General features: G+C 48.4%; 1 protein-coding gene across 1 annotated transcript; it reads right to left on the reverse strand.

Annotated features, from left to right (window-relative positions):
* Positions 1 to 593: 593 nt before the first annotated feature.
* LOC140119866 (uncharacterized) lies at positions 594 to 9,689 on the reverse strand. The gene is made up of 4 exons (XM_072139295.1): positions 9,629 to 9,689; positions 8,173 to 9,114; positions 7,723 to 7,780; positions 594 to 2,955 (listed from the first exon to the last, which is right to left on the reverse strand). Exons 2-4 carry the CDS (start codon positions 8,398 to 8,400, stop codon positions 2,291 to 2,293), a joined length of 951 nt encoding a protein of 316 aa, XP_071995396.1. The 5' UTR covers positions 8,401 to 9,114; positions 9,629 to 9,689; the 3' UTR covers positions 594 to 2,290.
* Between the last annotated feature and the right edge of the window lie 3,433 nt (positions 9,690 to 13,122).

The following is a 13,122-nucleotide window of genomic DNA, read 5'->3' on the forward strand; positions in this document are numbered from 1 at the left end:
TGTTTTACATTTATGACCTGTGACCAGTGACATTGCAAGTCCTTCAGCCTTCTAACAATAGCAAACTGTACTCCATGTATGTGATTACATGAAATCACAGCAGCCTCCGTGGAGGATGGAGAGGAGTAGAAGTCCATGGAGGCTGCCGTGACTTCATGTGGTCAGACATGTGGGTACAGTTTGCTATTATTAAGAGTCTAAAGGACCTGAGATGATGTCACTCTGGTCACGTGACATGAACTGTGACCAGTAAGCAGGCATAAGGCATGGGGAGAAGTAGACGGGAGGGGCCGGCCGAGAAGGACACGCCCCCTCTGATTCCATGGAACATAAGACAAAAAGTGATTTTTTTTTAAGCAAAACTATTTTTAGCTAAAAGAAGAGGGTCAGTCAGTTATTATAGCTCTATGGGAACCTGTCACTGGCTGCATATGTGCAATTGTGCTGACAGGTTCCCTTTAAATAGTGTTTGTCAGATAATCTAGGACCTGGTGTTAATTTCCTTAATTAACACCTATAACTTGCAGGAATCTGAAAGTGTTCTCTCATTTTGATCAGTGTCTTTTATAATTATCTCATAATTTTATGTTTGGATATAATCACATAGGACAAACAATGGCCGCGACATTTAGGAAAAAAACTGGTCAACGGTCACAACATTTCACACAATGAAGTCTGATCTACATAGTCGGAGCCTCCATCTCTAGGATATCGCTGCTCGTCGGATGAACCTTTAACACAGACTGATAAAGTTTTTATAGGGGAGGAACGATCATTAAATTTATTGTAACACCTCATCAAAGCTTCACCACTGGTGCATTTACATCTGGAACACATCCTTACAGAAACATTGTTCATGATGATGGACACGAGCGCCTACACACCAATTAAAGCTTTTCTCTGATCTATATGGTGCAGACATCAGCAGAAGTCATCAGAAGGATGGAAATCCATCAAAAGACTCTAAACTGGTCACATTTCTTGTTACACTACGAGAACTTCCACGGCTTCTCACGTCTGTGGATTCTCTGACAAGATCTGAGTCCAGGGTAAAACATTTGCCACATTCATTGCATGAGAATGGCTTCTCCCCTGTGTGAGTTCTCTGATGGCTAATAAATTACTTACCATATTCACCGACCAAAGGAAAGAATTACAACAACATATAAGTGGTCTAATGCACTAATTGTGCTGTTCTCCCTAATGAGACAATGCCGCTCGGCATCGACCACACTGGAAACCCCCGATGACGCACAACCGGTCCTTATCTGAGCACTCTGGTTTGGGAGCTGACGCTAGGCATAGCCCACACTGGAGACCCTGATGACGCACTTCCGGTCCTTCTCCGAGCACTCTGGTTTGGGGGCTAACGCTCGGCATCGACCAAACTGGAGACCCCGGTGACGCACTTCCAGTCTGTCTCCAGGCACCTCCAATTTGGGCGCCTCTGCTTAGCATCACACCGTATCAGCCAATACCTGTGATTGGTCCAAGTCCTCCTTATATTCCTCCCCCTAGAGCAGTGATGGCAAACCTTTTAGACACCGAGTGCCCAAACTACAACCAAAACCCATGTATTTTTCGCAAAGTGCCAATGCGACAATTTAAGCAGTAACTTATTACTCCCTGCTCTTTCACAGGTTTAAATTGTATAGGCACCTGAGGACGCCAATACAGTAGAAAGAAGGAGAAGAAGTTTGGATTATCATTGTAGCTTCCTTCTAGGGTCCTGGGCTTCCGGGGACAGCAAGAGGCCTTGAGTCCTGTCTGGGAAACTCTACCCAGGGGTGATGGCAAGAGTGCCCATATAGAGGGCTCTGAGTGCCACCTCTGGCACCCGTGCCATAGGTTCGCCACCACTGCCCTAGAGGTTAGTGCCATACCCTTTACAAAGCAGTTTCCTTCGAAGCAAGCATCGGGCGGCATGCAAGTCTTGGATCCCTGTTACAGTCCTCCAGTCCTGACATCTGCCTCTCGTGTAAGTTTATGCTTAGAAGCTAATACCCTTGGGCTTGTGTGGTATGTTTTGGAGGGACGCATTACCTGTTATCACTTATTGCTATTATTTATAGGCTTTACCTTTTCTATACATTGAATGTTTACATACAAGTGTATAGGGATCTGTTCTAGCTGTACCACTCACTGGTTTACAATCACATCGTGTTTCCACTTTCTGATTTTATTGGATACATGTATTTTATACCTTCTGTATATTTTTTTTACATTTTTATCTTTACAAGTGTTGGCATTCCCCTATTTCTTGTTATTTGGATTAGAAAAACGGCTTCTCTCATCTGTGAGTTCTCTGATGTTTTTGAAGATGTGATTTCTGAGTAAAACATTTCCCACATTCAGTACACAAGAATGGCTTCTCCCCTGTGTGAGTTCTCCAATGTTGAATAAGATATGCTTTCTGATCAAAACATTTTCCACATTCTAGACATGAAAATGGCTTCTCCACTGTGTGAATTCTCTGATGTCTAAACAGACTTGATTTGATGATAAAACGTTTTCCACATTTTGAACATGAATGCTTCTCCCGTTTATGAATTCGCTGGTGTTGAACAAGATGTGATATCTGATTAAAAGGTTTCCCACATTCTGGACATGAAAATGGCTTCTCCCCTGTGTGAATTCTCTGATGCTGAATAAGATGTGATTTTTGAGTAAAACATTTCCCACATTCTGGACATGAAAATGGCTTCTCCCCTGTGTGAATTCTCTGGTGTTGAAAAAGATGTGATTTCTGTTTAAAACATTTCCCACATACAGTACATAAAAATGGCTTCTTTCCTCTGATAATTGTCACATGTTGATCACAACTTGATTGCTGGGTTATATTTCTCTTAAATTTTGAGCACGAAAAATTGTTTTCCTCTGGGTGAAGATGAATGATAAGTTTTGATCCTTGACTAAAACGCTTCTCACATTTCGAACCTCTTGTACTTTTGTTTCCTAAAAAATATAGTCAAGAAATCAAATTTGGAAAATTTATTTTTCCCCAGTTACAAGCAGAAGTGAAGTGACGAGTCAGTAACATACAGTCATCTATGGATAGAAAATTACCAGCATCATGTATAATTATTGCTTAGTGTTGAATTGAATAAGAGCCAACGATCAAATAATAAACAGAAGTCTACAAATCTTTAGAAACTAGACCGTTTCAATTCCAAGACATTAGAGGGTTGTCAAACCCCTACCGCTTTCACCTTCACTGCCTCACTTACATTAGGCAGTAAGGAACTACTAGGAGACCTTTCCTGTCTGCACTAAAGTACAAATCAGACAAGACAGGAGACTGCAAAGAAGAGAAGTCACCAGAGCCAGATTGGAACCAAATACAGTACAAAATCACAAGATCAAAGAATAGTCTAGAGTCACAATACCAGGAAAATAGATGAGAATAACAAGATAATCGGGAGCTTCTCAGCAGTACTCTATGAAAGAGGATGTTACAGTACCCCTCCCCTTCTAACAGGGGCCAAGGAACCCTCATTACTCTCACTAGGTGTGTAAGGATTCTGATGGTATAAGCTGATAGAGCATCGAGCATGAAGTTCCTTGCCAGAGACCCAAGTCAGTTCCTCAGGGTGAATCCCCTTGCAATGGACCAGATATTGCACAGAATTCTGGATGCTACAAAAATCCAGAATCTTCTCCACTTCAAACTCCCCCGTAACTAAAACAGGAGCTGATGGATTAGACACAGGTAAACAGTAAGAATGTACTTTATAAATGTGTAAAATGTTTTTATTTCCCTGACCTTGGACTTTAGCCAGATTCAAAAGAGTCTGGGCCCAGACTGTGCACAGTCAAAGAAAATGTCACGCGTGCCCCTGCGACCCGTTGCAGGCCCGCCCGTGTGCCCCTCTGCCTCACTTACCTCTCCAGGTTGCAGCAGCGTATCGGCATGTGCGTCCCTGACTTCTAGGGCATGCACGTGCCGCCTCTGTAAAATTTAAAGGGCCAGTGCGCGCTAATTGGTGCTGGCAGGCTGCCAATTCTGTTAAATAGCCAGACCCTTCCTATGTCCCCTGCCCGATCTTCGTGCCTTGTGCCTCAGAGAAAGCTTGTTCCCCATGTCCTCTGCGTTTATTGTGATTTCCTGTTGTGACCTTGATTCCATTCCTGACTTTGCTCCTGTGCTGCCTGTCCTGATCTCCTGCCTGTCCACGACTCCGTCTCTGCCTCACGATTCTGCACCTCGCTGACAAAGTCGCACCTGTGGAGCAACCTGGTGGTACCACGTTGCAGCAGATCCAACCTGTTTTACGGCAGGCTCTGGTGAAAACTTGGACTCCCAGGTGTCGGCTTACATCATCGCCCAAGGTGGTCTAGTGGATCCTCTACCCCTGTTGCATGACAGCAAGATAAGGCCCTGAATCTAGCCAAGGTTCTGCTACCTGCCTGGCTGGTCTTACCACTATTGTGGTCCAGCAGATTACTGTGTAAGGTCAGCAACTCAGACAAGTCACCGCCATTTTGCAGCAATTGATGGCTACTAAGCAGCAGCGTCAAGTTCCTGTGGTTCCTTCTGTTACTCTGGTTTTTCTACCTTCTGCAGAACCCAAGCTGAAACTCTCCTTGCCCTCTAATTATGATGGGGACGCCAAGTTGTGCAGGGGCTTTATCACTCAGTGCTCCTTGCACATCGAACTCATGCCTACGAGTTCATCACAGAACGGTCTAAAGTGGCTTTCATCATCAGCCTCCTCTCCGGGAATGCCCTGGCATTGGCCACTCTCCTCTGGGACAGGAAAGACCCGGTCACGTCTAATATCACTACCTTCTTCGCAGAGTTCCGGTCCGTCTTTGAGGAACTAGCCCGGGCGTCTTATGTCGAGACCGCCCTGCTGACCTTGCGGTAAGGGGACTTATCTGTCCATGACTATGTGGTTCAGTTCCGTACCCTGGCTTCTGAGCTAGAATCTTTAAATAGGAGCTTTCTGGACAAATTAAAGACGCACTGTTTGCACTAACCTGCCGTCTACTTTAGTGGTCTCATATCTCTAGCCACTCAGATTGACATCCGGTTTACTGAGCACTCTGAGGAGCAGTGTCTTGAACAAGTGCAAGTCAAGATCCAACGTCTGCCCCACCTAGCTCCTGTCTTCCAAAAACCACCTCAGCTGTCTCAGAGGAGCCCATGCAGGTGGATAGAGCCCGTCTGTCTTCCCAAGAGCATTCCAGATGAAGGTAGGAGAACCTCTGCCTCTATTGTGCCAGCCCGGAGCACTTTCTTATGTCTTGTCCAGTCCGTCCACAGCTTTCGGGAAATGCACGGACCTGGGGTTTTTGGGAGAAGCATCCCTAGGTGAGAGCAAAGCTTCTCCTCGTCTGAATGTTCCTCTTCTTCACAGTTTTGGAACGGCGACCCATTTCAAGTTTCAACTTTCCTGGGCTCTGCAGGGAATTTCATGGATGCTGCTTGGTCACTCAGCATCACTTTCCTGTGGTTAGCCTAGAACCGGTCCAGTATCCTACTGATACTGAGAGACTGTGCTCCCCCGGTCTCCGTCCTCAATGCTTCCCGTGGTTGCAGCAACACCGTCCAGTGCTCGACTGGCAGACTGGGGAAATTCTTCATTGGGGACAGGAGTGCCATTCTGTCTCATGGCTCTCCATCCAGTGTCTGCCATGTCTTCTGCAGACTCCGACTGCCCCATTGAGCTGCTGCCTGGTACATCTTCTCGGAGCGAGGGGTCCAGTTTGTTTCCAGGTTCTAGTGTTCCTTGTGCAGCCAACTCCAAGATAAGCTGGACTTCTCTTCTGCCTATCATCCGCAGACAAACGGGCAAGTGGAGAGGGTCAACAAGACTCTGGGCAGCTATCTACGGCACTTTGTCTCTGCTGGTCAGGGCGATTGGACTACTCTTTACCTTGCGCAGAATTCTCATATAATTCTCTGGACCTGCCGGTGCCGCTCCCTTCTTTGTTGTCTATGGATGACTTCCACACAGACCTCTTCCTCTGTCAGTGCCTTCTGATGTTCCTGCCATGGAGGAATTGGTTCAAGTCCATCTGGGAGCAAACACGGCAGTCTCTACTTCAGGCGTCCGCCCAATCCAAAACCCAGGCCTGCTCCAGTCTGGTCCGGTTGAAGATTCCCAGCTACAAGATTGGTCCTTGCTGTTTGGGTCCATTTGAGTTGCTGAAACGCAGCAACCCTGTGGCCTACAAGCTCCTCCTTCATCCCACCATGTGCATCCCAAACTCCTTCCACGTCTCCCTCCTGAAGCCTGTCATCTTGAACCGCTTTTCCTGGCAAGAACCACCTCCAGCTCCTGTCTATGAGGTAAAAAAGGTCCTAGGTATGAAGTCAGTCAGAGGGAAGCAGTTCTTTTTTTTCAACGGGAAGGGGATCGGTGAGTTCTTTGGAGCTAGAAGACAACATTCTGCATTTTGGTGTTCTTCAGGGGTTCCTTCAGGCGAAAAAAAAGAGGGGGAGACCGAAGGAGGGGGATACTGTCATGGGTGCCCCTGTGAATCGCGTGGGGAGCCAGCCCCATCTACCCAAAACCCGGTGATATTTTTACATTTTATTACTCTGCTTGCATTTTGGTGCATTTGTCCTGTGCTTGACTCCTATATATGTATTACATGTAGTTCTTATTTCCACAAGTCATGCACTGGCTGCGCCGGGCCATACAGGGTAGTTGGGTTAGCAACCTCTTCAGCTTATTCTGTTAGCATTAGATCTATAGGGTTGCCTATAGCAACAAGTGATCATTGTCTTTGCACATCATACCTTTTTTGCTGCTATATTGAGACTTAGCACTTTACTGTGCTTTTTAATTGTTTTTACTGTTTTGGCTTACACATTGGGTGTTCATTTGTATTTATGGAAATAAAGACTTTTTCATTGTTACCACCATTGTGTTTTTGCATCAGTACCTATAACACGTCCCTTCTCTTGGTTCAAATGGTATGATTTTCTGACGTGTGGTACTCTCATTGGCCTTTATCTATTTTGTGACAAGTTGCCCCTGTGAATCATGTCTTGGGTTGAAGTGGTGTCTGCCGCGGCTCGGCACGCATGTCCCTGTCTCCTAGGGCGCGCATGTGCCGACTCTGTCAAATTTAAAGGACCAGTTTGCCACTAATTGCCGCTGGCTGGCTGGCAATTCTGTTAAATAGCCAGTCCCCTCCTGTGTCCCCTGCCAGATCTTCGTGCCTTGTGCCGTAGAGAAAGCTTGGTCCCTATGTCCTCTGCGTTTGCGATTTCCCGTTGTGACCTCGATTCCATTCTTGAATTCACTCCAGACTTCGCTCCCTTGCTGCCTGTCCTAACCTCTTGCCTGTCCATGACTCGTGCCTGTGGCGCGACCTGATGGTATCGCATCGCAGCAAATCCAACCTGCTTTGCGGCGAGCTCGGGCGACAACCGGGTGCCACTGGTTCTGCCGAAACAATTTAACTCTAAATCCCTTTGGGGCAATAACTCCAGATTCAAAACATATTTAAAGAAGAACAGCGTTACCTTAGATGAGGAATTTACTCTGTAGTCAAAAGCCAATTCCATGCGTGGGAAAAAAATGTTTCCATTACTCCTGAGCATCTGAGTTTAGTTAAGCCTCATTTATTTGCAAATAAAATGTGGATGAGAAGGACAGAGAGATTCCCAGTTACCCCAAGTCCTCTCCCCCCTCTGCCCCTGGATGTGACCTCTCCCTGCAATGTATAAGGGAAGAATAACCCACAAGATACATGAAAGGCTCTTACCCTCCTCTGTCACTGATGAGGGGATTTCCTCTCCGCTCCTCCTTCCACCACAACTTTCCTGGAAAGATCCAACATGAAGGACATGAGAAAACAAGGAAATGTCTCCAGAGATTCTCTTATATCCAAGTGATGGACAGAAACCTCCAGAACCAGGAACTAAGGGGAATAATCTCCTGCAGGAGGAGACGGGATCCACATTCATCCCAATATTTTACAAATCAACATCAATGTTCCGGTTATATTACTGCATAACCCGATGTGACCCGATCCTGAGGTGGAGACTCATGGACACCAGGGACAAGATTATTCACTTCTCCTGCTCTTCTACCATTTATAGTTATGTCCACCCAACATCTCCCCATAGAGCCTCCACCCACTGCTGCTGGAGAAGGTAAGTAGCTTCATTACATCCATCTATAGAGGATTCACAGGAACCTCAGCTCCATCTACCTGATGATCTAGTGGGACGTTCTCCTCCGGCTCCTCTCTAATATCTCGGGAATCTCCAGGACGGGGACATCTCTCTGGTTCCTGTGTAATATCTCGGGAATCTCCAGGACTGGGACATCTCTCTGGTTCCTGTGTAATATCCCGGGAATCTCCAGGACTGGGACATCTCTCTGGTGGATTTCTCTGACTGGATCCATCTATAGGAAATATACACAGTGACTGATACATTGTCTATATGTGATGATGAGATGATGGAGGAGGTGACCTCACACCTGCTCTGTCCTCTATAATCAGGAAGGTCTCCTCTTACCTGGTGATGTGAGGGGCTGGTGGTCCTCCATCATGATGTCCTTGTACTGGTCCTTGTGTCCTTCTATATACTCCCACTCCTCCATGGAGAAATAGACAGCGACGTCCTGACACCTTATAGGAACCTGACACCCACAATGACACAGTCATCACCCAGACACCTCCCTTGTGTTATTGTACAATGTCCCAGCATTCCCGGCAGCGCTCACCTCTCCGCTCAGCAGCTCAGTGATCCTGGAGGTAAGTTCTAGGATCTTCTGCTCATGTATCAGTGAATGAGGTGGAGGCTCGGTGATGGGGCTCTGGGTCCATCCTCCTGACACACGGGGGGTCACACACTCACCAGACGACTTCTTCACTACTGTGTAATCCTGTGTATGGGGAGACACTGATCACTACATAGATCCTAAGAATCCTTCACCTCTCCAGTCATTTCCCGCTGTTATTCCTAGAGATAAGAGCCGTGTCCTGGGAGACTCTCACCTCTCCGGTTATCAAGGAGATCATCTCCAGGGTGAGCTCCAGGATCCTGGCCGCCATCTGCTCTCTGTCCTTCTCCCGGATCCCTGGGGGATCATTGATGGAAAGGATCATCTTTAGGAGAAACCTCTGGGAGTCCTGGATCTATAGAACCTGAGGAAACACGAGAAGAACTAAGAGCAAACTCTATATGAAGCAATTGTGTCCATGACATGTGTGATGTGACAGATGGGGATTCTCCAGACACTGGAGGGGAGGTCACTGGACTGAGGGAGGAGTGATGGCGCTGGACTGTGCCGCTCCTCACTAATAGCACATACTGGACCCCACATGGAGGGACCTGGAGCATGCTGGGAGGTGTAGTCCCTCCATATAGTGTGTGTGCTCCTGGAGCATGCTGGGAGTTGTAGTCCCTCCATATAGTGTGTGTGCTCCTGGAGCATGCTGGGAGTTGTAGTCCCTCCATATAGTGTGTGTGAGCTCCTGGAGCATGCTGGGAGTTGTAGTCCCTCCATATAGTGTGTGTGCTCCTGGAGCATGCTGGGAGTTGTAGTCCCTCCATATAGTGTGTGCGCTCCTGGAGCATTCTGGGAGTTGTAGACCCTCCATATAGTGTGTGTGCTCCTGGAGCATGCTGGGAGTTGTAGTCCCTCCTCTGGTCACTTACCTTTTCTCTCCTCAGTGCAGGACACTTTCAACCTCACACACGTCTCCTGCTCACTATCCACTAGTCATGTGACCCTGGGAGTGTGATGTCACTGGGGGCGGGGCCTCCGGCTCACTGTCCACTAGTCATGTGACCCCTGGAGTGTGATGTCACTGAGGGGCGGGGCCTCCGGCTCTCTTTCCACTAGTCATGTGACCCTGGGAGTGTGGTGTCACTGAGGGGCGGGGCCTCCTGCTATCTTTCCACTAGTCATGTGACCCTGGGAGTGTGATGTCACTGAGGGGCGGGGCCTCCTGCTATCTTTCCACTAGTCATGTGACCCTGGGAGTGTGATGTCACTGAGGGGCGTGGCCTCCTGCTCTCTTTCCACTAGTCATGTGACCCTGGGAGTGTGATGTCACTGAGGGGCGGGGCCCCCCAAGGACAGGAAGTAGCAGGATGTACATGAGTATGGAGTAGTGTAGGATGAAGCTTGTGATGATGTTATACATTATGTGATCAGGTCTTTGCTTCCTGTTCCGTCACTTTCTATCCTGGGAGATTCTAACAGTTATCATGGAAGACTTTAACATTCCTAGTTACACCCTCATCCCCTCCTGCCCCTCCGCTCTTATCACTGCTCTCTGATTCTACGACTCAGGAAGACACATCCTCGGTCTTTCCCCCAGTCGCCCCTATCACTACCTTTCCTCGTTCAGGCCAGAACCTTCTCTATTTACTGTTAATAGTTTTTCTCCTTTACAGAACATGACGACCTACTGGGGAAGCCACGTGCCATCAGCTCATCTCCGACCCCGGCTACTAACCATATTCTCAAAAGTGTCACCAGCCTCGTCCAAACCTTCCAACGCAGATATCGGCAGCAGAAGATCCGTGGAGACATCAGCAGAGCCTCAGAACCCAGAGCTCTGCCCTTCACCAATCTATTCTCCTCTCTGTAATAATCCTATAGGACCCCGATACTCGTCACTACCCTACAAACACCAAAGGTGCAGCCACCTGTCACAGGCCTTGGGGCTGAAGATCTTCTTCCTTAATTCAAGCCTCCTACTCCCATCTCCAGGACTTCTCCTCAGCTCCACCAATTCTCTGGAACCCAACACCTCTAATGCTTCAAACATCCTCTTAAAAACCATTTCTTTAGACAGTTTAACTCTCTCTTTACTAACCCGTCCTGTCTCCTCCTCCTGTCTGGTATCTTTTAAACACCAGATACCAAGCTCCAGGCTTTTCTGCAGTTATAACATAAGGGCTCTTTCACATTGGCTTATTTTTTTCACATCCATAGATGCCTGTGGTTTCCATGGATGCCTCACAGAGCCATTTATTTCTATGGGTGTTTACAAACTGGGGCACATTTACTTACCTGGCCGCTGGAGTTCACAAGGTACGGAGTGTCCGATGATCATGCACTCTGGCACGATTCACTAAGATACTGCATGAGTCGTTCCCCGCTCAGGTCCGCCAGAGCTCACCTTCTTCTTCCCGGTGCATGTAAGTGCTTGATCTTGTGACACAATTTGAATCTTAAATCCCGCGCTTAGTCTGAGTCAGTCGGATCGTCCGACTGCATGCCCCCCCATTTCTGTAGCATAAAAGCAGCATAGCTGCTCCGCAATCCCATTGTGTGCGACACAATCCCCAGCTTACCCCTTAAGGACGCAGCCATTTTACAGCTTAAAGCTCAGCCCCATTTTTTGGATTCTGACTTTATATGGTTTTAACTTTTGAACACTGTTACTTATTGTGAGACACTGAAGGGGTTAACTGTGGATGGGCGGTATGTTTCCCCTAGGTTTTCCTATTATGCAAGGCCTTAGTGCTGAGGTTGTGGTGTCCAGCACCTTGGACACAGGTGGTGGGAACAGCCTAATCAGCCTCCATAAAGCCGCTGAGCAGAGCTGAGAGTGTGGTCTCTCTGAGTGGAGGCTGGAGAGCGTACACAGCCCTGACCTCTGTGCCTGGAGCAGCAAAGTATTTTGTAGTGGTGAGTTAGAGATTCACTGTATAGTTAGCACCCTGATGGGTAGGATATTATTTGTTTTATTGCCTGAAACTGAAGGCTGTTTTATTTTGTTCCTGCTGCAATGAATGCAGGCTAGACCTGTTTTTGGACTGTACCTTGGTGTCACTGTCTTGAACTGCATCACAGCCCCCCGCTACCACGGTCTCTACTGGGCCAAGTCTCCCACATATGGTGCTTCGGATTGCGGGCAGTTCAAAAAGACACACACCTGAAAAGCTCGCTACATCCTGCAACATTGCATGGCCTGGGTGAAAGCAGCAGGTAAATTGCAGGATACGGCCAAGATGGAGGACTTTATTAAATACCTGCAAGAGGAGGCCAGAGCTAATCTGCAGCAGCAGCAGGCCATGCTCCAGCAGCAGGAGGAGAGGTCCCGCCAGCAGCAGGAGGAGGCCAGAGCTAATCGGCAGCAGCAGCTGGAAGAGTCCCAGGCTAATCGGCAGCTGCAGCAAGCCATGCTCCAGCAACAGGAGGAGAGGTCCCGCCAGCAGCAAGCCATGTTCCAGCTGCAGGAGGAGAGGTCCCGCCAGCAGCAGGAGGAGAGGTCCCGCCAGCAGCAAGCCATGTTCCAGCTGCAGGAGGAGAGGTTCCGCCAGCAGCAGGAAGAGTCCCGAGCCATGTTCCAGCTGATGGAAAAGTTTTCTGGCATTATGGCAGCACCGCAAGCGACGACTACTGAGGGGTCCCATACTGGTTTGCAAGGGTACCCGGTTGTCCAGCGTTCCGCACGGGCTGCAGTACAAAAGGCTTTGCAAAAAATGACGGCGACCGACGACGTGGAGGCGTATCTCACTGTGTTCGAGCGAGTAGCTGAGTGAGAGGAGTTACCAGCTGAGCTGTGGGCAGATGTCCTGGCACCGTTCCTGACGGGCGAAGCGCAGAAGGCTTACTACGACCTGAGTGAAACGGAGGCCTGTCAGTACCCCCAGCTAAAGGCAGAGATTCTGGCTCGTCTTGGGGTCACCGTTCAAGTTCGTTCCAGCCGGGTCCACCAGTGGGCATACTCAGAAAAACTATCCCCACGCTCCCAAATGCATGACCTGATCCATCTTGTCCAGAAGTGGCTACAACCAGAGGACTGCACCCCAGCACAGATGGTAGAGAGAGTTGTTCTTGACAAGTTCACCCGTTCTCTGCCCTCTCTGCTCCAGCGATGGGTTGGGACCGGTCCCACAAATGCTGAGGAACTCGTGTCCCTAGTAGAGAGATATCGGGCTACGGAGGATCTTCTACTTACCTCTCCCACACGAAGCAGTGCCAGTGACAAGGTCACCAAACCATCTGGCAAGACTGCTACTGCGGAAAAGGGGAGACAGGTCAGGTTGGGAGGGGGTTCATTGGGGGGCGTGGATACCCAGAAACCCAGTGAGGCTCGTGACAGAGGTCATAGCCGTATCCAGTGCTGGCGATGCCATGAAATGGGCCATATTGCTGCCAACTGTCCACTGTCAGTGGAGCCAATGGACTG

This window comes from Engystomops pustulosus, chromosome 2, assembly GCF_040894005.1.
Source record: "Engystomops pustulosus chromosome 2, aEngPut4.maternal, whole genome shotgun sequence".
In the NCBI taxonomy this organism is placed as follows: Eukaryota; Metazoa; Chordata; class Amphibia; order Anura; family Leptodactylidae; genus Engystomops; species Engystomops pustulosus.